The following is a 25658-nucleotide window of genomic DNA, read 5'->3' on the forward strand; positions in this document are numbered from 1 at the left end:
GTATTCTCTAGCTAAACATAATATCCAGATCAAACTTGACTTAACTGGAAAAGGTTCTTCCTATCTTTTCTTCTTTTCAGAAAATTACTTTCCAAGAAGAAATGTCTTATTATATAACAAAGGATGTATTCGTCCTCTCCACTTGCCAGTCAAACGGAAACACAACGTGAATTCTGTTCAGCTATGTTCTTTGGGGATTTTGTTGTCAGTAAAGAGAAGAGCATGCATCCACTTGGTCCTTTGGGATGGCAAGAGCCAAGAAGTCCAGAGATGAACATGACAGCCCCCCTTCTTCCACCAGAACAACTTTAAATCTATTTGTAAAATATAATGTACCATTTTTTTCAAATGTGGACTCCACCGTGGGCTTGAAGTATCAGTGATGACTCTACCAGGGCTCCATTAGTCATCATCTTGTGTCCACAGAGCAGAACAGGCAAGAAGAAGTTGAAGTCACCAATTGCTTCAAGAAACATGGTGCTCATATTAAACATGCTTACTGTATGTTTTAGAGATACAGAAAGCAGGTAGATCATAGGATTTGGGGGTGGTGCCAAGCTTTTTCAAAATATAGTACGTCGTCACTTTAAGTTCTTCCAGGGAACAAAAAGCCAAGTGAACAAGAAGGTGGGCGTTTTGCTCTTTTCCTTCCCTGTCATATTGCAAGTTCTTATCGTGTATTTTATTTTGCTCATTTTCCCCTAAAAGCTTGTTTAATTTCAGCATCTCAATGGTCATTTTTATTTCAGAGATGCATCCTCTGCTTCAACAATGTATTTGAAAATGCTTTTGACCTGCAGGCAGTATGAAATGCATTCTAAATTATCGTCCTAGCAGTAACGTGATGAGGTGAATGGTGATGTTGTATAGAATTATGACATTTTACAGAGAGTTCTCAGAAATTCTTGTCTCACTCTAGAAGTGACAATAAATATCTGTGAATTCTGAATAATGTGGCAGAACACTCACCCTCTCACCTGTCTCTCTCGTGCCTACTGTGTGTATTTATGTGCTGACTAGCTTCAATCCTTCTACTCGGCTGGACAGCCTTGGAACTTAATCTGTACGAAGCTGACTCATTCATGATTCAAATCCCCAATCTTAGACTCATAAACATCATGTTCTGATCAACTGAGCTAAGTGGCCTAGACCAGCTCTCTACTGGAAAGTACAAATACCAATTTTAAAAACCAGTCAACTACTGGGAGAAAAAAGCATTTGTGGATCTGAGATTTTGGTGCTGCCCCATTTGTAAAGCTGATACCAATCAGTGCATCTGCATCTCTGGCTCCTCTGAAACCAGCATTGGCTACTTTCCTTTTCTTCTCAGACCATTTGACAACTGCTAAGGGTAGAACTTCAAGAAAGTTCCATGCTCATTTCTCAAATGGAAAATTATTCTGACATAATTTACTAAAAAATTGCTCACCTTGGTTGCAGAGTAGATGGTCAACAGTGGAACTGGGTACAGGCCACTGGCAGAGGAAATGTTGATAATCGCCCCTTTAGATCTGAAAAGGAAGATGTACCAAGTACACAGGATGAAGTCAAATATACAACTGTCTGTAAACTACAGATTGAGATATATAATTATTTGAAACAGAATAACCTAGCTGTTTTCCTGACACACATCTCTCCATGCCTTTTGTCGGCATGTGATATGCTTGCTCAGTGAATGAGGCATAACTCAATCAACTAAAAATAGCTCTTGTTTGCAATTAGCTCATTTCTCAGTTTTAGTAATCTGGGGCATGACCAGATTAGATCTTCAGTCTCCTGGAGTTGATGTCTATCCTCTGAGGTCTTCTCTGGCCATAGCATCAAGAATTCTCACTCGTAAAAACACTCTCCTACTCCTTGTATGCTTTTATTTGACGTATCATCACATACTATCATCCTGGAGCATTTAATCACTCTATGAGTATAAACATTTTTCTCCTTCAAAAAAAAACCCAAAACCCATAAGTTTCTAGACATTATAGCCCTTGTCCTATACACTTTTCTCCAAAACACTCTGCGAAGTCCTGAGCCTATTAACAGGTACTCGATAAAAGCCTCTGGCAACGAATGAATGGTTATGTCTGGCACCTCCTGCTTCCCCTGGTTTGTAGATATTCAGGTGCTAAATAATGAGTAGACTCTAAAATCATGGACATCTAGGGGGAGGGCATAGCTTAAGTGGTAGAGCACATGCATAGCATGCATGAGGTCTTGGGTTCAATCCCCAGTACCTCCTCTAAGAAATACATAAGTAAATAAATAAATAAACCCAATTACCTCCCCCAACGAGCAAATTTTAAAAATATATTAAAAATAAATAAAATAAAATCATGGTACTCTATAGTTTAGCAAACCATATTCTTTTTTTTCCCAAAACCATATTCTTTTGCCAAGAGGCAAAGCTCAATTTCTACTGTGCCTTTTAGAGATTAATGAAAGTTAAAGTCAGAAAGTTATTGGGAATTACTAACTCTACAAATCAATAAAAATTAGTTTGAGAAAAGCACTGTTGTAAACATACTAGTTGCTAGCAGGCATGTGTGGCTTGGGTGAAGTGTGGAATTACGGTTTTAGAAATTTTGGCCACTGCAACCTGATCCCACCTACTGCCTGTCCTCAGATCCGGTTCCTTTTTTTCTACTTACTTTCTCATTATTCGTCTGTATTCACTTCCCCCAAGGCCTTTTTTTTTTTTAAACAATTAAAAAAAAGAACTAGATAGACCCCCTTTTATGCAAAATAATAAAAGATACAATTAGATGGCATCTAAGTTAGTTTAGACATAAATCTGAAAAGAAATAATCCCCAAAGGTCACCCAGTCCATCTGCCAGCCTCTAGGCGAGATGCCTCTTCAACCATCAAATGGAAGTCTAGATGCGCAGCTTAATGAATCACTGAAAACAAGTTGTTTTTCTGTTTTTGTTTTTGAAACTGAAGTCCTTATTGGCAATATACACTTTCCTAAGCAGTGAAATCCATTAACATGTCAAGTATAGAAATCAAATCTCAAATTTTAAATTGTTATATTACGGTTTCGAAGAACAATGGAAATATTTAGTCAATGTATTAATTATATTATGTATTAATTGTATTGATTGTATCATGCTTGTATTTTTTTACTTTTGTCTTTCACAAAGACAGAAAAGGCTTTTCTTTTTAAATTTTAAGAGAGTAAGAGTCTCTATCAAGAGTTAAACCCAATTACTCGAAGATAAAAACTGGTGAATGAGCAATTAGTCTCCAGTAATTTCATTTTATCTATATTTGTGAGAAATCCCTTTGATCAAACCGAATTAAAAGACACTTCAGTTACTGGAAATTTTCATTATAGTATTAACTTATGATGTTTAAAATATCTTTACCTTCTTAGGGTGTTAAAAATATTCTGAAAGTAGATTGTGGGGATGGTTACACAACTCTGTGAATATACTAGAAACCACCAAATTGTAGACTTTAAATGAGTAGATTTTATAATATGTGAAACATATCTCAATAAATCTATCAAAGAGGAGAGAGGGAGAGCAAAACATTTTTAGGATATATGGGAATGTCACCTTTCAGCTCAGAGCAGATCCCAATCAAGTAGAAGCTGAGAGCTACTACATCTTCTGCAACACAATATGCTTTCTGAGAAGTAACCCCAAATCCTGACCAGTTGCACCCCATCCCGAGCCCCAAACATCCTGGTAGGTTTAGGTAGTGTTTTACTTTAACCTTTTCTTATACAACCAGGAATTGCTATGTCCTCACTCGTGCACAGCAGGTGAGGAAAAGCCAATCTCAAGATGACGTTTTTCACGGTATCAACTATCACCGCTGGTTTGATCAGCTGGGTTATGTGCGCTGATATACTCTTAATTGGCTGGGGCACTTGCGTGTGCCCTTGAACAAAAATCTTACATTTTTTATTTCATTCCTCACAAATGAAATACAATTTAAAAGTCTTCCAAAAATGAACTTTAACATTATCAAATGCATTTTAAAAATTAAATCTTGACCTTACCAACATAGATGCTTAAAACTTCCCTCACCAAAGCAATGATTTCAATGCAGGAAAACTCAAAGATAATAAAAACCTCATCCCTGTTTTCAAAATGGATGCAGACCAATAATCAAATAGTCACAATTATGCAAGCATGTGCCTTTAACTGTTTACTCCTTGAGGCAACTGAGATTTTTTGTTTCTCAAATATTCTCCCCTAATTTAAAATTTCTAGTGGGGTAGAGTTAGAGTTGGTGAAAAGTCAGAATTTGAAGGTACTTTATGCAAAACACAATATTTGCACTCTAAAATGCACAAAAACAAATCCAACACCAACAAAGTATAAAGCGAGAATGCACTGTACCTAAGTTAACACAAAAAGGACAGTATTTAAAATTGTACCAAAACGACAGGAGAGAAAACACCCCTTCCACAAAAACGCTGTGAAACGAAGAAGCACGCGTATTTGTTTGCCTGGCAAAGCCCTTCCTCCCACACCCACACACAACAGCATACAAGTCTCTCTCCCCAAGGATGATGATATTCAGCTCAGTTTTGTCTGAATCATAAATAACACACTTGCATGGCTGTCTTAGTCCTGGTACTGTATACAGTGCCCATCCTTTATAGAGGGAGGGGGAGGAACACTTGGGACTGCAAGGCACAAAGGACTCGGTCTTTAAAATCTACTTTGTCGAGCTCTAATCCTCCGTCTGAGCAGAATTAGTGACGTCAAACCAGTTTCCATGGCACAGCCAGACTCCTGACAACTGTTATATCAGGCAGAAGGACAAAATGGGCTGCACTTAGTTGTGCATAGAAACAAACATAAAACCAAACCCTGGTTAATCTCTCATTTTCCGGGGACTTGGGGAACAATTCTAAGATTGGAAGGTACATTAAGAATATCTGCTGAAGTTCCATAATGAAGACTTGTGTTGCTCATACTTCAGCACATTTCTAGTTTGTTCTGACAAATATCCAAATAAACAAGTCGACTAATGTTTTCTGTGATACGACATTCTTCATTCATCATGCTGCTTAATTGCTAAAAGCCACACGATGGTGTCTCAGCGGTGTGAGTTACTGAGGAGCTACTAGAACTAAAACGCTACAAAAACAAAGCAGAAAACACTGCTGCTGCTAAGGAAGCACCTTTTCATAGAAAAACAGTCTCTTCAATTACTAGCCCCCCTACAAGTCAAACATTAAACACATCCAACCCTATAAAATTTAGTACTTTGCATTCACAGCTTCCTATAGCCATGCTTTCTAGAATTTCCTCAGTCCTGAAAAATTCCCAGTGAGAAAACTCCCCTTAATTATCACTTGGATAAAAAAATTACTGAGCCTTTATTCTTCCATACATGCCCTCAGACTGCTGTAGTATCCCAGTACATAGCTCTTATAAAAATACTACTGTCATAGAGGAAGTGACAGATCTCGCGTGACCTAAGTCACTGATTTCTGCCTTCCTCAGGAAACTCATCGCTGCTCCATGCTGCAGGTGAGGAGAGGGAGCCAGGGAGGCGTAAACTCTGCTGTGAAGTGTGGGAACACAGGGTTGGTCCTAATGTGGGCTGCTAACTGGATACAGAGTGTGATGGCAAATGAGGGAGATTGTGCAGAACAGACTACATCACAATTCTTCATATTTTCATTTCTTATCCAGGAGTATAAATGTAAGTGTGCTCTTGGAGGGTTAAACATAGCACTGAAATTGGTACAGATATTTCTCTAACAGATTCTCAAGAAGACTGAGAAACATCAAAACAGAGTTCTATGTCAGGAAAGAACCCTGGAACGTGGGGGTCAGGTATATAATTAGAACCAGCAATCCAAATACATTATACAAATATTGCTTTGTTGAAGAAAGTTTGCAAACGTTTCCCACATGAAAGAGAAATGCCTGCCCTAAAACACCAAAACATGTCATAATTCCACCTTAAGCAATACAGTACGAAAGAGGCTATTTTTAGCTTCTCCATGGTTGTTATGGCAACCACCTCCTGGCTCCAGCTGTACACAATGTTTATAATTCCAGGGAAGAGGAAAGAGCAAGTTTCCTCTATAATGTAATTATGCACTTTCTACTTCCAAGGTAATAATACCTTAGTTTGATTACAGAGACTTGTTTAGTGATAGTCAGTTGGCCGCAGGCTATAGTTCTAGGACGTTTGGAAAAACGCATACATCAGAGGTAGAATCAGTGAAAGGGGAAAAACAACAACAACAAAGGATCTTTCTAAAGAGCTCTGCTGCTCCTCAATGGAGGTACGAAACCTATGGTGAGCCACCATAGGAAATGTGCCACTTGGGGCAGTGTAAAGGACAGGCTTTAATAAAATCACTTATAAGGTGTACGTAAGAATGCTTTCAGGTGATCCGTGAACTTGGAGTATTTCTTTCTTCTTGGGCCCACAGCTAACATTTCTGGCCTCCCTTGCAATTAGCTGTAGTCTGTGACTGAGTTCTGAACAATGGAGAGTGGGCAGAAGTGAGGTGCACCGTTTTCAGGCCTGGCCCATGAAACCTCCAGTAAAATCATCCTTACTTTCTCTTCCCTTATCTGCCAGCTGGATGCAGATGATTCTGCGGAGAACTACAAGGCTGAGGGAGGAGTGCCCCCTACACCCCCACCCCTAGATGGAAGGAGCATGAGATCCCTGGATGACTGGGTGGAGCAGAGCCCCGACCACTTATCCACATTGGACTGTGATGTGAAGGAAAAAATCAACCTGTATAGTGGTTTCTGTATATTTGTTTTTGGAGCAGGGAGGTAATTGTTTCTTTATGTATTTTTTAATTAATCTTTTATTTTAATTTTTAGCGGAGGTACTGGGGATTGAACCCAGGACCTCATGCATCCTAAGCATGTACTCTATCACTAAGCTATACCCTCTTACTTCAACCTTTACAGTGTTAAGCCACTGAGATTCTGGGGTGGTCTGTTATAGTAGCTAGCCTATGCTGACTAATACAACTAGTGTAGTAACTCCTTTAATTCAAGCAGACGTAGCTGTTCCTTCTCCTATCCAAAATTACCGATTCATAAAATCCACTTACATTTCTTACTAGTTCTTAGCAGGTGCCACAATCACCTGATGATATCAGTTTCAATCTCTAGCCTATATGGGCTTTCTACCACATCATTTCTCAACCTCGGTGTAAAATCAATTTGATTTCTTGAAGGAAAGGATCCAGTTCACCTTCTGTATGATAAACTTTATTCAATGATTGCCTGTTGAACGGGTGGATCCTTCCCTCTGTCTACACCTAATGCTCCAGCTACAACTGTGATCAAGGCTGCTAGGTCTATAGACACAGGTGTGAGGACCTTGTGTTTGTATCATTTACTAACTAATTATGTACCTTCACGACACTCAGTTTCTTTGGGTCTCACTTCTTATGTCAAATGAGGGGGGTTGGTTTCAACTAATTTGAAGTTCTGTGACTCTTCAAATCTAGTATTTCATGGTCTGCAAAATGATTTCAAACCCAGTATCTCTTTTGATATGGTTTTCACCAGCTTAAAAATTCCTTATACAGTACCTCTGTGGAATGTATTTCTTTTTTAATGGATGGAACTTACTATCCTGAGTTCATACTGTATCACTTGCAGTTACCAAAAGTAGAACTAAGTTGATGGCCCAAATTTCATCCTTCTCAAGTTCTGCTCTGTCTGCACTAATTCTCTGTAATCTTCTAGGCTTCAGGTCTGGTTTGACCACTGTCACTTCCATATCTGACCATTAGAAGCACAAGTCCCCTGTCAACCATCAATATGTAGTTAGAAGGTTTTAAAGGGAAATTTTACTGAAACAAAGCGATTAAAATATACAAAACCACATATAAAATGCAATTACAAACAAAGAGCCTTGCTGAGCAGCAGCTGCCCCCTAAAACGAATTCCTAACCTCAGTTTCCTCATTTGTACAATGGTGGAGGGCTATCAAAGTTAAATGAGAGAGCACATATCAAGTTCCCATTCTAACACTTGGCACACAACATGTACTCAATAAACATGAGCTGTATTCCCTGCCCGAAGCTGGTCACAGAAGTCTCTTCACAGAAGTAGGGTCCTTGTGTCTTCCCTTTGCAAAGCTGTGATTCCTTTGGATCTCTTCTAAACTCAAAGCTATTTTGCAGAGGAAGGATGACTGTGAAGCCCTAAATTTAGCAAATGGCTGAGCAAGCCAGCCCAACTCTTTACAACAGGTTTTCTTTGAAGATCTAGTCATCACCCAGGCTTCTCCAAGGGAGAAACAGAGCTTAATTACCAGTTTACACTTCATGCTGTTTCAAGTATAAGAACTTAACACAGTTCTCAATAAAAATGAAGATACCGAATGTATCCTAGTGGAACCCAATTCAAACTGGAACACAGATGGGGCTAGGGGACGCAGCCTTTCCCTCCAAGGGAGGGGGGTTGACATCTTATAATCACTCAGTAACACACCTAAGTTCTTTACACATCCATTCTCCCAATAAGAAAACAAAACCAGAGGGCGGGGTCTTGCTTCATGAAGCTCCACTGATTTGGGCTTTGAGAGCCTACGGCTTTAAGAAGGCATTCCCGGGAATATCCCAGGAACTCTATCCACCCCCTCAGAATAGCAGGCAATTGAGTTAGTGATGGTGACTCAGGCAGCCTTTTTAATCCTGATCTAAAGGAACCACCACAACCCTGGAGAGGGAAATAAAAAGGGAATCGAGTGGAAAAGGCCTCCACCACCGGATGACTCATGCTCCACCGTGTGACTTGCCTGGCACATCACCCTGTCGCTAAGACATGGAGGACAGGTTCATTAGTCACTTTAATGAATTTTTCAAAGAAAGGATTCTCCCTATAAATAATCATGAGCTCTGTCACTCTAGTGTCTGTGTGTGAGCTTATGACTCACCTTTCTACCATGCCGGGCAGTACCAACCGTGTCATCTGCAAAAGAGAAAAACAAAACATCTGTGATGACTGATGACTGAGGATGCAGGCAACAGAGGGAGTGGAGAGAACTCACCCACACAAACAAGGAGGAATCACGAAACCGCTCACCACTTCTACAGAGAGCAGTTTATTTTGTATACTGTGTATCATTTGGCTGTGTCAAGAGCGCATAATAAGGAATCAGATGAAATTACTGGAGGTAACACTGCAAATACTTTCAGTGAACTTGGCTAAAATTAGTCTTGCGTGAAATGTAATACCGGCATAGAGATCTTCAAATAATTAAGGATTTATGGTGACATCTACATTTTGGAAAATGTAGTCTCAGAAATAAACATACATTATCACGAGAAATATCCTGCCTACCAAACGTACTTAAGCTTTCTAATCTCAAGAGCTCAAATAATCTTTTCTCATCAAAAAAGCCTTTAGACACACATTACTATATATAAAACAGATAAACAACAAGGACCTACTATATAGCACAGGAAACTATATTCAATTTCTTATAATAACATATAATGGAAAAGAATCTGAAAAGAAAAAATATGTATGTATGTATATGTATAACTGAATTACTTTGCTGTACACCTGAAACTAACATTGTAAATCAACTATACTTCAATAAAAAAAATTTTTTAAAGCCTTTAGAAGGATGCCATAAAGTGACAAGTTCAAATATTAAGTGTATCTTCACATTTATTTCTCTTCTTGCTCAAACTAGTTGCGAGTAAAATTCATCCTTAAAGAAAGCTATTATCTATGATCTCAAGTAACCAACAATGAAAAAAATGACACATGCATTTTTAAAGGATTTCCTAACTGTTGACTAAATATATATAGTATGATGACAGAAACTACTTCTAAACTCTGTTTTAAGATACTATTAACTACGAAAAGTCAAGACTTCCACTGGCTTAGTCAAAGCTACGTCAGAGTTAAGTGTTGAGGTTGGAACATGAACTCTGGACTACATATCATCAGTTTTCTAAGAAACAAATGTTATTTTGTTACAGAAAAGTGTGCATGCATGCCAAGTATAGGCATTTTAAGCTTTCTATCTTGAACAATAGTGTCTTAAAGTAGCATTCTGATGAGGAGAGAATTTTTTCCTAGAAATCTTTTGAAGAAAGAAAATGCATCCAGACTTTAGCAATGTGGAATCTGCTCTATGGGAGTCACAACCCAGATACCAACTTTGGAGCCACTGCATACACTTTTCCAGGAGAAACACAAATCCAAACTGACACTGCGTCATAAAAGATAGACTAACACACTGCCAACTTCGAAACAGACAAAGTGGTGTCTTCAACGCCCAGGGGAACCATGTCAACAGAAGTATCTAGATTTGGCCAAATCTTCTGGCCCAGATGAAAAAGGAGAGACCCTAAGAAAGAGTTTGGCCTGCAGCATTCCACGTCTCCCTCCTTCTTATGTATAAGTCCATGCTTTCCATGTTAAACTTATCTTCATAGAATGATGGGGCAGAGAATGCCAACTGTCCCCCAACATTCATTCTTTCCTTAACAATTGAATTTTCAGTTGGCTATATGTTCTCCTTCCCATCCTCACTGCCCTCCATAAAAACTACCTTCTGCCTTCTGTGTCACAGTGCAAATGGCCCGATGACTGTGCACTGCCTAATAAGATGTGAGCACAAGTAATACATGCAACTTCTTAGTCATGCCTTAAAGGAGAAAAAAATACACGTCCTTCTCTTTGCCTAGTCCTCCTCTTGATGGCCAGAAAGTAGATGTGATGGAAGGATATAAAACAGCCACCTTAGACCCCAAGGTGAAAGCCACACGCTAATGGTGGCAGCGCAATGAGGGAAAAAGAGGCAGGATTCCTAATGATTGTGGAGCTGTGATGCCAAACCTTGATTACCTACCTAGCTTTGACTCTGATGGAGAAAGAAACTTCTCTTTTGTGCAAGCCATTACTAAATCTCTTATTACAGCAGCCAAACCAATATTCTAAGTGACATAACTGACCATTGGGTTGCTGAAGACCAACCAAGGTGAACATTTGAAGACTTAAAAGAGAAACAATCACCAAAGCAAACTCGATCAGAAATTAGCAGACAGCCCCCGACACCTTCAATATTTCAGTTTGTTAAAACACGATTCTATTTCTCTGCTTGCCTAGGTCTGCTTGACTCAAGTCAGACTGTGCCTGCTCGGTCTCTACCCAAACCGTATGGTCTCTACCCAAAGAAAAAGCTGGTTTCAAAGTTTATCCTTTCAACTCAGTCACCCCTTCTCTTCTCAGATTAAACAATAACTCTTCAAATTTGTTAACAATGTTTTCTAAGATTCATCTTTTTATAGGAGTATAGTAATTGCTCAACATGTAGCTACTGAACGTTTAAGGAGACGTGGTTTGTACTCAGGCCAAAGTGCTCACCCCAGCCCTTCTACTTACTAGCAGTGTGACCTCAAGTTCATTCCATATCTTCTTCTGCTGGGTCCCTGTGCGTTAAATGAAGAAGTCATCTACGCTGCAGCTTACTCTAGTCTGAACCTCCAGGAAGGTAATGTATACAGTGGACCAGCACAGATGCATCACAGAGTAAGCCCCCGGGAGGGAGGAAATTAGTGTCCCCTATTGCCAACATGCACTATTCCTTCAGGATGGAGCATCACTAAGTATCCAGGCCTCCCTTAAGCATGTTGTACCCTACAGAGTATAGACACTGTAAAAGACAGTGACACATTTTGAGGTCATCCAGTTCAACTCACCATACATAAGTTTCTGGACCATTCCAGCCATATTTTCAAGTACCTCAGTTGGGAGCTTTTTAGGGTAAAAAAAGTTGTTCTAAAATTAAATCGTAGTGATTATTGCACAGTTCTGTAAATTTACTAAAACCATTCAATTGTACACTTAAAATGGCTGAATTTTAGGTATGCAAATTACTCCATAATAAAGCTGTTTTTTTAAAAGAAAACCTCAATAATCATATGGATAAAAAATAAAGAACTGGAATCACAAAATACATTTGATGTTACTTTAACAAATACAGAAAATAAAAGAGCTCTTAAAATGCTCCATGCATATCAACTCATGGCCGGGAGCAACACGAAGTAATAAAGAGGCATGCTTTCATTCAGTAGAGGGCATGTTATGTACTTGAACCAGAGCTGGGTGATGGGAGCTCACAATCTAGCAGGAGAACAGATCTTTATATAAATACATGATTACAAGACAATGCTGTAAGTGGTACAACAGAGGTAGAGACAGAGGGCACCAGTGCTTAGGAGAGGAACTAGTTATGTTTGGGGAATCAGGTAGAGTTCACAGATTACATTTCAGTTAAGTCCTGAAAGAGTAAATAAGAGTTCACTAGGCAGAAAAAAATTCTAATCACAAGAACCACAGAAATGCAAACAGCTGAAAGAAATTACAATATATGCCATAGAATTCATGCATTTTAAAAAACTTTTTGTTGAATGCGTCAAGTATACAAAGTAGTAAAAATATGGGCATCCTATTATATCTGTTAGACAATTTGCACATGGACAGCTTCTCATGCCAGTACAAACAGATGTACATCAGGCAGAGTAACAGTTGTGGTGTATTTTATTTGTAAGGATAGATTATATGCATTCTTAGCAGTATCTGAAAATATTTTTTATTTAGTACATTTCATCAGGGGACCAAAATGATTTAGCTAACGTATTATAAAGTGGTCCCCAAGCATTTAGTGACGAGAAGCAATTATGCAGGTCCCCGAAGTCCTGAGGACCACCAGAAACAGGATGAGGAATGAGAAGACTGATGAAGAAATGTTCTCACCCAGGGCTAGGACTGGTGTGGGGGTGGGGGGTGCGCCTGCACATGCACATAAGGAAGTCTCATTTGAAATGAGACTTGTTAACTGCAAAGTAGCTAAGTGGAGTTCACAGGGTAGCCACTGACTGTTTAGTTTTTCTACAGGGAACTAAAGAAGAGGAGAAGGTATGGGATTTGCAGGCAGTGATCAATCTGGAGAACTACCAGGGAAGTTTACAAGATCTGCTGATATTTTCCTTTATTCTGACCAGGGATCTCAGTACCAATATGAATATTTAGTAAGTGGTCATGCAAATTTTAAAGCTCAATTCAGGTTTTTTCCCCCAAGATATAAATTTACACATTTAAATACAGTTCAATATGAAATATCACTTTATGCTAGGATATTAAGGAAATACAAATGCACATATTGGGAGCTTTTTTCTCCCTTACACTGTATATGTCATATATTAAATGTCTCTTTTCTGAATGGTAAAAATTATCCAGAAAATGATCAGAGACAAAATAAAACCCTGTAAGACATACTCTTACTTATAAAACTCTATCAACAACATGCTAAGCATTTAATTGGTCCTGCTGGTCTCCAGTGTAGGTACATGTCCAAAATACATCATTTTTTCTCCCAGTTTTATTGAGATATAATTGACATGTAACTTTTTATTAGTTTACGGTAGATAACATAGTGGTTTGGTAGATGTATATACTGTGAAAAGATGACCGCAGTAAGTTTGGTTAACATAAAAAATACGCAGTGCTTCACAGATTTGCATGTCAACCTTGCACAGGGTCATGCTACTTATCTCTGCGTCGTTCCAGTTCTAGTATGTGCTGCTGAAGCAAGCACTAAAATACATTCTTTTTATATGTGAATTAAAACTCAATTAGTTTTAATTACTTAACACAAAGGAAGAAGCAGTGTTTTCAATGCCTGGCTATTAAAGGCCAGAAATCCTTGTTGGAATGCTCAATGACCAAATGATTCATCAGCAAAGACAGAAATCCACTTATGAAAAAGTTAAATTCTTCTGCATTGTTCATTGGCTTCTCCTTTCAAATTCTGACTCCAAATTATTTCTCCTTGCCATAAAATAGAATACCTTCTTGGATTTGTCAAATATAACAACAGTGGAAAGCCTGAGAGAAGTTAACCTGAAATCTACAGGCTTTATAAAATTGATTACTGCCTTCATCTATACTTAAAAGTTATCTTTCCTTCTCATCTAAATACAGGTCATCATAAATTCAATTTCAAGCCTTCTTTGTTTGGGTATGTATATACAGATAATTCTTAATATTCTATGTATAAGTAGAAAGGCTTCATTGTGTTCACATCAAATGAGATTCTCCTTGACATCAAGTTTTACATAGGCTATTTTAACTAAGCTATTAGCAGTCTCATTTTACTTGACATGCATCGATTGGTATCTTGATATCTGGTTATTTATACCATATACCAAGTGTCTCTGTGAAATCTCACTATCTGTCTGAACTCCACTTCACAGCTCACAAGCTGTTTCTAGAGTGAACTCAATATGCTAATTTTAGGCCATCTGCAGGTGATAATTGCTCTACCAGGAAAATTTTTGTTCCTTTTAAGCTATTGCTAAAATAAGCTTACCATAACTTCTAAGTTCAGTGGTTAAGAATATTAAAAAAATAGTAGTAAACATGATTTCTATACTTGTTTTCTCCTATGTTGAGGTTATTTCCAAAAGTATACAGCAAACAATTTAAATTTACTTCTTTCCTAAAAAGTAGATAAAAGTCATGTAATAGTACCTCTTCAAATCCTTGCAGAAAAAGCAAATGTTTCCTATTTATAGAGATAATTATTTTTTAGTGACAGTTTCATCAATCCTTATCAAAAAGAAGCCCTAGAAGCCTACAACCAAAGGGGAAAAGGTCAGTATACGTTACATCACACCTAGATACTACATCACTTTGCATGCAAGCTGGCCACAGAGCACACACATATACAAAGGTAACTGCGTCTTCACCAACAATAGCTCAATTTCGAATTCCTCTTGGAGACAGCAAATATTCTATTTCAAGAGTGGAATATTTACTGGTATTTACTGCCACAACTAAGTATATTCGGGCTGGGAAATAAATAAAAGGCTGGTTTAATTCATACAAAACCAAAACTGGTATTATCTAACTCAAAAGTGCATTGGCTAGCCTAAAAATGTCCTTGAAAATGTAATATTAAAATGTAACTATCTTAGTACTCTGAAATATTTCTCATATTTTTGGCAACTGCTTCATTGCTTTTGTAATTAGAAAAGCCCCCACAACTAATGTTATTTCTAAAAGAAATTAACATGAATCATGTTTTTCTTTTCACTTCTCTGGCATCAGTTATCAAGAGTTTGCAGAAGGAAACTTATTTTACACTCTAAAGCCAGTCTAAGTTTTCCACTTCTGAGTTTGCTATGAGAACTGATAACATAAGCAAATTATACAAATTATGCAAATTGTTTTACAAGCAAGTAATTCCTTTTTCTGAGCAAATTACTTTTGTATCATGTAACCTCTGGCGTTTGGTCATTCATTGAAGAGAACAGACTAAAGAGAACACTACTGCATAATGCTTAAAAAAATAACCAAAAACCCCAATGAAAAGACTAAAATTCAAGATACTTTAGTAAAATAAGAAAACAAATAATTGACACCTGTATCACCAATATATATAAGTAAGAAGTACAGTGTAACAACTTGCCTTAGAATTGGCAAAGCCCCAAGAATCCAGGTTATTCCTTCAAATAATTAGGACACCACGAATAGCCACTTTGTCCACATCTGCTCTGCCTTCTACCCCAGAGAAACCAGCTTGGAGTAAACAGGATCTGAATTCAAGCGACTGAAAAATGCACCCACACAAATTAAAAGGAAATAGATGCAAACGCCTTAAGCAAATTTTCAATTGGAATCATTAACAATAATTTAAAAAATCATAGTATAATAGCAAAAAGAATTACATAAAGTATCAGCGATGTTACACAATGCCTGTTTTGGAGAAATTAGGTGGTAACGCCACTGGAAGTCATACTAGAATGACACAGCACACATTTCCTTTGACAAACTGTATAATTTGAGCTCTGTGGTACTGAGAATAAAACTTAATTAGAAATTTTTAGAATCTCAACTATATGGCTAACAGAATAGTCACTGCACAAGGTGTGAAAAGCTTAAATAGATAAAGTTTTTACAGTGGTTTGAGACCTCTGAGTATGATTTAGTTTTCCTCTCTATTAACATTTAGGTCTTTATGGAAGTTATGAGTCCTCCTTGCCTCCCCGCTACCATAATACTTAACCTGAAATGCAACCTCACCATAAAAAACAAAGCTTTTCCTTTTGTAAAAAAAATCTGGTGTGATATCTGTTAAAAATTTTTTAACAAAAGGAAAAGAACTTCCCAGAACTGAGAAGTGGTTGCCAATTAATAATAATGACTCTAAAGCCATAATTTATAAACTCCAAACAAAAATGAAGATGAAAAGAATGCATATACCACCATATATTGTTTTTCTAAGTTTAGCACTCCATAATATGCTAAGAGCTTCCATTACTTAACATTTTCCCAAAATATTCTGATTTCTCCAAAAGTGACAGATTTGGGGAGGAGAAAATAATCCCTCAAGTTCTCAAAGAGATTTTTACATTTCCATCCATTTATAAGGCATTTCTCCTGCAAGCTAGTTTTACTTTGAGCTATAAAGAACCTTAGCACCAATCTACAACTACTCCCTCATTTTTTAAAGATGAAAACTATGGAAAGAGTGGTTGTCATGTAGGTTGGCCAACCTATCATTTTGTAGTTGTGCCTGAAGCAGCCCATTACTATGAGGCCTCAAGGGCTAAATGTGCCCCCAAATTTGGAAATTTTTAAGACTTTAATGATAGCTGCTTTCAAATGGATTAAAAGACTCTAAATATTAACTTGAAATGTCTCCATCTAGAAAAGCCTTGAGTGGAGATCAGTGGTGAAGGCCATATTCTCCTAACTGCAATTTATTAATTTCCTAATGTTAACTTGAATTCTTGGGGCAGAACGAGGGGATAAATTCTTAGCATAATCCCTAAATTAAATATGATTAGACTGCTGAACAGATTCTTCTCATGGATTTCCAAATTAATAGAGGGCTCCCCCTACTGGTACTATGTCACATGCCAGAGACAAATCCAGGTAAAAAAAAGGAAAACAAATGCTTCTCCTGTGCTTTCTGTCCATCTGGCCACCCACCCAAACATTTATTATCTACTGCATGGTCAGGGCATAGCATCACATACTTCTGGCTGAATGACATACAATGAATACAGTGGGGTATTACAAGGAAAAAAAATTAGCTTTTCTAAAGCAGGCAAAGGGCCTCATATCCCAAGTGATTTGATTTCAGATAATCATAGGGATGGAAGAGATTGATTTAATTGATGCCATTCTAATCCTTCAGCTCCACCAAGTAAGCAGTTATTTAGCTTCAGTAGATTGAATGTTTGGAGTTACTGAACAGGAGAACGGAAACTCAAATGCCTCCAAGGGCCAGCGAAGTAGCATAAATGAATGCAGTAAGTCAGGCAGTAGGGACTAGTGGGGACTGCGGTAATCAGGAGAATGCAGCCTACCTACCTAGCACAATCAGCTGTTACTCAGCTCTAATCACCTGTTGCCAAGCAGCAGTTCAGGTCCGTGTTACCCTATTTTCAGATTTTTCCCAAGAGAAGCTAGAGATTTGGGTGTGATATGTCTCAATTTTGAAAACACTGCTGGAGCCAACCAAAATATGTTGGCAGGGCACATTCAGCCCACAGACTCTTGGTTTGCAACCTCTGACCTAGAGTCAGAAAGCTTCTTACTTTCTGCCCACTCCATGTCTGGCAGATCCAAAGTTTAGAAAGTTTTCACCATTTACTTCAGTGTAAATATCAACAACTGATCTAAGGCCAGCCTTCTGGGGCCACACATGGGACGTGTGATCCTTATTCCCGAAGGACTGGGATTTTCAGTTTTTTAATCCCTTTATTTATTTTATGCAAAAAGTATTTATTGCCTACCTGCCATATGGGAGGACTGGGGCTAGGACATGGCAAAGAATGAAAAGGATGTGGGACCAGCCCTCACGGGGCTTACAGCCTGTAGAGAGACACTGAACGAATTAAAAATGGGGCTAAGGGGGACGAAGACACACAGCATGTGGCTGAGACGTAATCTAGTCTCGAAGCACCCCCTTCTCCATCCCCAAGCACAGAACGCTTTAGTTGACAACTGAAGGGTGAGTAGAATTAGTAAAGTGGGACCCGAGGGAGCCTTCCATGGGGGAGGGAACAGCCTAAGGGAACACTAGGTTCGAGAGACTGAGCACAACAGCAGAGGGAGAGACCCCCTAAGGTCAAAGGGAGAGGTGAGCACACCAGAAACTGACACAACATTGCAAACTGACTACTATACTTCAATTAAAAAAAATAAAGAAGGGGAGAGGTGGGCAGGGGCCAAGTCACACTTCCTCCCCTAGGGGTCACATTCAAGATTCTGGACTTGACGGAAAGGAGAAGTCCCTGAAGGATGTGACAGGGCTGTGATAAGACCTGATGTAAAATAACACGTTGGCTGGAGTACCAAGTCTGAGGAGGAAGACATGCTGGATGGAAAAGGCTGGTTAGGCTATTCTAGTGTCTCCCACTGAGAAATTCAGGGGCTTGGAATCTGGAAGGAATCACTGGGGATAAAAAGAATTGAGTCAATTTAAAAATATGTGGGAGGTAGAACTGGTCTTGATTAGCTGTGTGTGTGTGTGTGTGTGTGTGTGTGTGTGTGTGTGTGTGTGTGATATGTCATGCTTCCTTTCTCTACCTAATAAGACACAGTCTCAAGTCCCCACTTTGGCTGGTTATCTGACGAAGAAAGAACTAAATTCTGATCTCCTGCTTAAGACTCCTACTCCTCATCCCCAAATAAAACAAAACAAAGAAAACTCAGTGGTACTTTGCTGTAAGTGGAAACTGTTAATAAATTTTACTTTGGGTCACACCCCCATCCACCTCCTTCTCTGCTCTAAGAAAGGTAAGAAAGAAAGTTGGGACATCCCCTCTATTTGTCAGAATGCTAGCCCCGAAATTTCCTAAGGGATCTGGGGGCAGACAGGGCCACTCCGTATCATCCACTGTGTTCACCAAGCCAAGCAGCAGCTTCAGGGCCAGCACCATCAGAAGGGATGGTTTTCCTACCCTCAGGTTAGCTGTGGGCAGGGCAGGTAACATTGTTTAGGCCATGTTCATTTGAAAAGGAGCTAAGAGTCTACAGTGTCTTGAGGGTCTAAAATTGTCATTAAAGGAATCAAAGAACAGTCAGGCCTAGAGAAGGAAGGCAACTCTGAGTCTGGCAGATGTTAAAACAAGTGATCTCAAACCAGTAACAAGCAACGCAAAGGAGATCTGTCTCAGAACTTGTCTTTGGATTGCTGTTTGTTTGAGACTGGACCTGTATTTACCTGCCTCTGGAATGGTGGCACGTTCCCCATTTTCCATGATTTCCCTAATAGTAACTAACGATTTCATTTGCAAACTCTCTCAGTATTTAGAGATGGAAACCGTTCCAGGCATAAAACCAGAACTATTTTAGAAGAGTATGGTTCAGTACCTGGAGGTTTAATTATTTCTAAACTCCACCATTTCTGGTCTAAAGATCATTGTTCTTGAGGAGAAATAAGCCTTTCCTTAGATTTTAATCACAGAACAACTGAAATTGCAAAGAAAAAAGCCCTGGCTAGTAGGGCCTTTCTTCCAGGTTGAGGCTGGTCTTCCTGTCATCCTGGCCACCTCTATAGAATTTCCACACCACTCTTGTTCTCACCTTGGCACTTCACTGCTCTGCAGGAAATAAGAACAAGACTAAATTTAACCCTGAAGGTTTTGAGAGCAAAACTGTAAAGGAGGCAACAAGGCTTCTAAACATCTTTTGGATTATCTCCACTAACCTGGTAAAGGGAAAGCCCAGGTAAGCAAGCCACTGAGAGAGAAGAAAGGGCTAATCCTAAATTACTGGATAAGATGAAAAGTGAAATAATCAGATGGAACTGGAGACATGAAGGCCTAGAGAGCCAAACTGGACCCTCCGATTAAACCTCAGGGGTCCGGAGTCCCAGCTATTCTCATTAAGATTTCTTCCCCTTACTTTGTGGGGACCACTCACCACCACTTCATCTGGTGATGACCTGTAGTTGCCTCAATCAGGATAATTTCACTGTTATTATTCCTCCTTTGGAATGGGCGACTTACATGATTTTTATCATCATTTAATCTATTGATATGGGACAGGAACACATGGACCAGGCACTAACCCGGACCTAAGGGAATGCCAAGCCAGGTCATTCAGTGCTCATGGTGCAGCATTGGACTTACAACCGGATGCTGGGCTCTGTCCAGCAAGTATCTCCAAATTAGGGGAACAGATCCAAGGTCACAAGGGCAAGCTGATTTCTCCAATCCTTCCTGGCACACTTCTCAGCCAGTCATCCCCTCTCATGTGGTCTAGGGAGGAGATAAAACTTGGACCAATACTGATGGTGAGAAGAGGCTGTTCTCTTTCTCACATAAGCCCTTTCCAACACATTTATTGTGCACCAGGCTGCAGACAACCATGCCCTGGTTCCCCTGATGTCCAGCCACCATAAAGCCTTGTAAGATTCTAGAGCCAGACCAATTCTCATCTTCTTTTAAGTTACCCCAGGGCTCCAAGCAACCACTGCAACTGACAATGTAGCCCTGGCCCTGGCAACATAACACAGTCAACTAAAGGACAACAGGAACAATTCATCAAAATACAACATAGGGCAAATCACAGCAGCACGAAAGAGCACTAAACCTGGGAGCATCAGACACAGAACTCCATCAAGGGGAATGCTCTCTTCTCAGGATAAACAAGTTAAACACATATACCATAAGACACACATTGCCATGCCACTCTGCCACTGGAACTGTCTTTCTGAAATGTACACCAGATCACATCTTATTTCTACTTTAAGGCTCTCTGCCCTCTTGAGCACAGCACTCAAGTACCTGCACAATCATGTCCTAACTTACTTTTCTGGCCCTCGGGCTAGCCCACTGCACACCATGCACCTCCTGCTGTTCAAATGGAATCATTTCCATACCTGAACTTGTCAACTGTGCTACAGAAATGATACCCACACAGATCCTGCCTACGATACAGCAAAGAATAACTGGCTGTCTGTCCATCAGATGTTATTAATTCCATATGAATAAACTAAGAGTTTTGAATTGTTTTTCCACTAAAAGCGTGTATCACAAAGGGCCAGGAAGATGCATATTTACTCGAAAAGATAAATTAAAGGATGACGATTTGGCCTAAAGAAGAAGTGTTTTAAATGGCAAACTTCCTCAGTGATTTGTCAGTAGAATTCGGCTCGCAAAAAGAGGTTTACCTACAAAAATTTTAAGCATATATCCGGCTCTTCTGCTGATACTTCCCATCAATATGGCTCGTAAAATGATGGGATGTGGTGTTTAATAAGTTGGCCTTAGTCTCCATTAACTCATTTCATGGGAGAAAGTACCTATGTCAAAGGGAAAAAAGAAAGTGGGAGAAAAAGAATGAAGAGGTGGGGGAAGGAGTTTATAATTCGTCAAGATACTAGGACTGGGTGCCTTGTTATTATTTCCTCATTATTTTAAAGAAGGTACAGAAAGGTGCTCTGCACCTTTGGATTGGTGCTGCTTCGTTCACATTTCCCGCCACCGTACGACTCGTCTTTAAGCAGGGCGATGAGGTAGCCACCACCAGGACACACTGATCTGCACTTGGAAGCTGCCTGAAGGAGGCAGTGGGTGACTGGAGCACAGTGAGCTGACTGGCTCTCACAGATCAAGGGCAGGACCTTGGCCTTTCTTTTATCATCACTATTCTGTAGACTGCCAGTCCAAAATATATGTTTTGAGAGACAGAGGAGGCCAGGGTTTTATACTCTAAGGGTATACAAACATGTAAGTACTGACAAGAAGGAGGTCACAAGAGAAAAATACTCATGTGTCTAGAGTAAAAACTTGACACAGTTTATCTGACAGAGGAATTAAAATTATCAGGAGACTAGTCTGGAGCTAATATTAACAGTTCTATAAAATACAATTTAAACACTTGAACATATTTTTCATCATTAACTCATTACAATATACAATGAAACACATGCACATAATGGAACACTCATTTTTTAACCCTCATTATTTTTAAGCATTTGGGCAAATATATTAGAAAAGATTATCAAAACAATAGTACACATCAGTCATTTCAAAAGGCAAAACCACAAATTATAGGCTGGAAGTGATATTATTTATGATAAAAAAACTTTGCTTGCTGAAAGATAGTCATAGCAATTTTAACAAACCAATAGTAACATTTTTTTAGAGCCTTTACTATGATCTCAGCGCTATTCTAAGAGGTTTACACTTATTACCCTGTTTAATTCCCAAAACAATTCTGTGAGGTAAAGAGAATCATCATTCTTAATTTGTAGGTGAAAAACTGAAGCACAGAGGGTAAGTAATTTACTTAAAGTCATATAACTAGTAATAGATAGTTATTTAATTACCTTGAAACTTCATACAGCTTATTGAAGAATGATTACATTTACATCAGTATGCCAAGGGAAATAGTTTTAAAGCTATACAGATACATTCATGTTAACCATGTTTTAAAAGCATCAATTTTGTGCATGTGGGTCTTGCTCTAAATCTACTCGCAGATCCACCTGTTTGTAATTTGCCTCACTTAAACTGAATCTTACTTGAGAAAAAACCGTGGTCAATCACAACAACAAAAAAGATACAGTGATAATTCACTTTATAAAATTATTTGTCTTATTACAATATAATTCATTTGAGATGCCTTTATGTAGCATCAGTGATACAGATTTCTTTTTGGTAGAGCTGGTTTATCTGAATCAACTCTATTACTAAAATCATGTAAAGACTAAATTAATCACACGATTTAAAAGCAACGTATGTTTTACGCAAGGAGAGGCACAGCCATATATGAAAAGTTGGGCAAGACATAAGATTTTAAGGTCCTTAAACTTGAAATCAACAATGTTATGGTTATGATTTCTTAGGACATGAAAACAAAGGAGAACTTTTCTTCAAATATTCACAGTAGAGAAAAAGATCAAAACTATGTCATAAAGAGAAAATTAGTAATTACATACTTATTTATATTTATCTGGCCAATTCTAATAGTTTTGAGTTAAATGTTTTTTGGTTTTCTCCAATTAGTATATAAGAGTTATTGAAAAGGATTTGGCTTTCCCATAAGTATGTTCAGATATTACACATGGACATTCTGCCTCAGGCAATACTTCCTGCCGATCTGGTATGTATCATTAAGGTATGGTATCTCCTTGTAGTTACTGTTGAAATATAAGGGAAAACGGTGCTTAGATGCTGGCTTGCTGGCTATTATTCCTTTTACCATATGTTAGCTGTGGTGTCTTTTGTCAACATACACAAGTGACATGGCTATAATGTATGCCTGGCAGCTAGAAACGAGAGTAGTTTTTATGTGTGGCTAACACAAATCACTCTCATCACTCCATGGTTCCATACCTCCCATATAATGCTTTCCCACAACATTTAGCTCACCAACTTGCATGTACCACAGGAGATGTGGAATGGAAACAATTTACCAGTGATGAATTGCATGTAGATAAAAACTTCGTAAAAATCAATCTTTAGCCTAAGTTAGTCTATACAGTCCCAGGGCCCACTACCATATTTGCATATAGGAGGCATTTAATAAACGTTCAGCTGTTAAAAAGCAAAATATACAGACACCTGTTTGGAAGTTAGTTCTTTCTATTTCCTGAAGACATAAGGAAATAATTGCCTTCATCTGGAATAATATTTACGTCAACATAAGAGCTGACTAAAGTGAACAAATGATTATCCCAGTGTTTTTAAATAGAGCCAAAAAAAGATGACATATTTATAAAAAGCTGCTTACCTTGCAAACAGAAAGAACATTAATATTTATCAGTTTCTTGATGGTCTGCAAAAAAAATGGATAATTGTATACAGATTTGATCGTGGACATAACCATATTAGATATACATATATGTAGGTAATCCAGAGATGTATTGAAAGTTTCCCCAGATACACCAGAGACCTTGGAAAATGACAGGAGTTGGGGTAAAGAGGCAGATTTTATTTTACTCTATGTTATAATACTTTTCTACCAAATGCAGCAATTCATGCTGATATGCCAAACCCAAGGTATAAGTGCAAGTGAAATCTGCAAGCAAAAAGACCCATTAAACCTAAAATAAATATGCCACTTCCTCTCTGCTAATATGCAAAGGAGAAATTATTGAATCTAAAATTTTCAACAATTTTTTTAATTTACATATTCCTTCAATGAAATGCTTTTCTAGTTTTTATTAAAGAATTATACATGCATCAAGAATATAGCTTTCATTTGGGTAGAGTTAGTTTATCTGAATCAACCATACTGCTGTCTATTAACACATTTAATGGTTTTTAAGTTGATGTATAGAATCCTGATACTTAAACAGGGCTGTTTTGATATAATCAAAATGATAATAATAAAACTAAAGCTATTATTGAACTTGGCACTGTACAAATGAGGTTATAAATATTTTCTCATTCAATCATTCTAACATCCCTGTAAAGCTGCCTATTTTATAGATGAGGGAATGGAGACCAAGTATGGTTGGGATCACCCCGGGGGAACCTCAGATAGAGAGTACAAGAACCAGGTGTGAGCCTTGGTTAGCCGGACTTTAGGGCTCACAGTCTGAACATGATACCATGTCGCCTGTCCAATACCTGCATGCATTCTGTTTGTTACCATAATCCACAAAGAACGACTTACATTGTCCAAGTCAGGAATTTCCAGAAAGTACTCGGGATACTGATACGACATTCCCACATTGTTCACTGAAATAAAACAAGATCATTAGCTGGCTAACATACACATTTTATAGATTTATTGAAATAGTGGGATTAAAGATATTAAGACTAAGATGATACATACAATTTCATAAAATGCTGTTTATGTCTAGAGTGACCTTTCTATCCAAAACCTACCCATAAGGACAGTTCAAATGTCTCCTGCTTCATTAAGCATTTCTGTACCTACTACCCAACCCCTGGCAAAATGACTTTTTATTTGCCTCTGAATGTCCATAGCCCCTTGGAGTGTGTGTGTATTTCACCTCTGTAATACAGTTACTTGTAAATACTCCTTAACGCCTCTCTAGATCTTAAATTTTCATAGTGTAGTAGAAGAAGTGGAGAGCACTGCAGGGCAGGAGGATAGAAACTGGACTTCTATGTAACTGTTTCAGAAAATACATGACGTGGGATGAGTCACGTGCAATACGCATCTCAGTGTCTTCATGTCTAAAACAAGAGTTTGTTTAATCATTCAAGACCTGGACTAGGAACTAGAAAAAAACAGAAAGAAAAAGGCAGTTTGTGACATCATGGAGCAAACTATCCAGTAGGAAGAGAAAGGCACTAAATGAAAAGAATCGAACAATTATTTCATCACAAAGGACAGAGTGCCCTGGGAGCCTGTCCCAGACCTCATCTGGGATGTGAGAGAAGGCTCCTCTGTGGAGGCCAAGAGAGTGGGTCAGACCTAACATCTCCAATGGACCATCCATCCCTACTAGATCTGGAAGTCGAGGCTATGTCTTCGCCCTCCTTGTATCTTCCCTCCTCAATCACTTCACCGAAGGTTGGGGTTACGAGACAACTGAGAAGCCATGAAAAAATGTATATGTAATTAGTCACATGATTAACACTCAGGTATTCTATGGTTTTTTCCCCTAGCTCTAGAAGACAAAGATAAACCCAGAATAAGGAACATTTGCAAGAATCAAAAAATAAAGTATCTTTGAATTTATC

At 38.5% G+C, this 25658-nt stretch overlaps 1 protein-coding gene, 1 long non-coding RNA gene and 2 other non-coding genes across 4 annotated transcripts in view; 1 reads left to right on the plus strand and 3 right to left on the minus strand.

The window, feature by feature from the left end:
* The window catches only part of LOC141578845 (uncharacterized), a 33726-nt gene extending 32762 nt beyond the window's left edge, over positions 1–964 (plus strand). Inside the window, exon 2 of the long non-coding RNA XR_012509613.1 lies at positions 81–964. This is a non-coding gene — a long non-coding RNA (uncharacterized LOC141578845). The remainder of the gene's footprint in view (positions 1–80) is intronic.
* Positions 1–25658, minus strand: part of HSD17B12 (hydroxysteroid 17-beta dehydrogenase 12) — a 135289-nt gene that overhangs the window by 14119 nt on the left and 95512 nt on the right. Inside the window, exons 5-8 of the mRNA XM_074372147.1 lie at positions 24619–24683; positions 23731–23775; positions 8888–8922; positions 1430–1511 (exon numbers count right to left, since the gene is read on the minus strand). Coding sequence (XP_074228248.1) covers positions 1430–1511; positions 8888–8922; positions 23731–23775; positions 24619–24683 — 227 coding nt within the window. The remainder of the gene's footprint in view (positions 1–1429; positions 1512–8887; positions 8923–23730; positions 23776–24618; positions 24684–25658) is intronic.
* TRNAP-AGG (transfer RNA proline (anticodon AGG)) lies at positions 6814–6885 on the minus strand. Its single transcript has one exon. It is a non-coding gene; the product is annotated as a tRNA-Pro (tRNA).
* LOC123619634 (U6 spliceosomal RNA) lies at positions 13464–13565 on the minus strand. The gene has a single exon (XR_006728315.1). It is a non-coding gene; the product is annotated as a U6 spliceosomal RNA (small nuclear RNA).

Source organism: Camelus bactrianus, chromosome 10 (assembly GCF_048773025.1).
Source record: "Camelus bactrianus isolate YW-2024 breed Bactrian camel chromosome 10, ASM4877302v1, whole genome shotgun sequence".
NCBI classification, from domain to species: Eukaryota; Metazoa; Chordata; class Mammalia; order Artiodactyla; family Camelidae; genus Camelus; species Camelus bactrianus.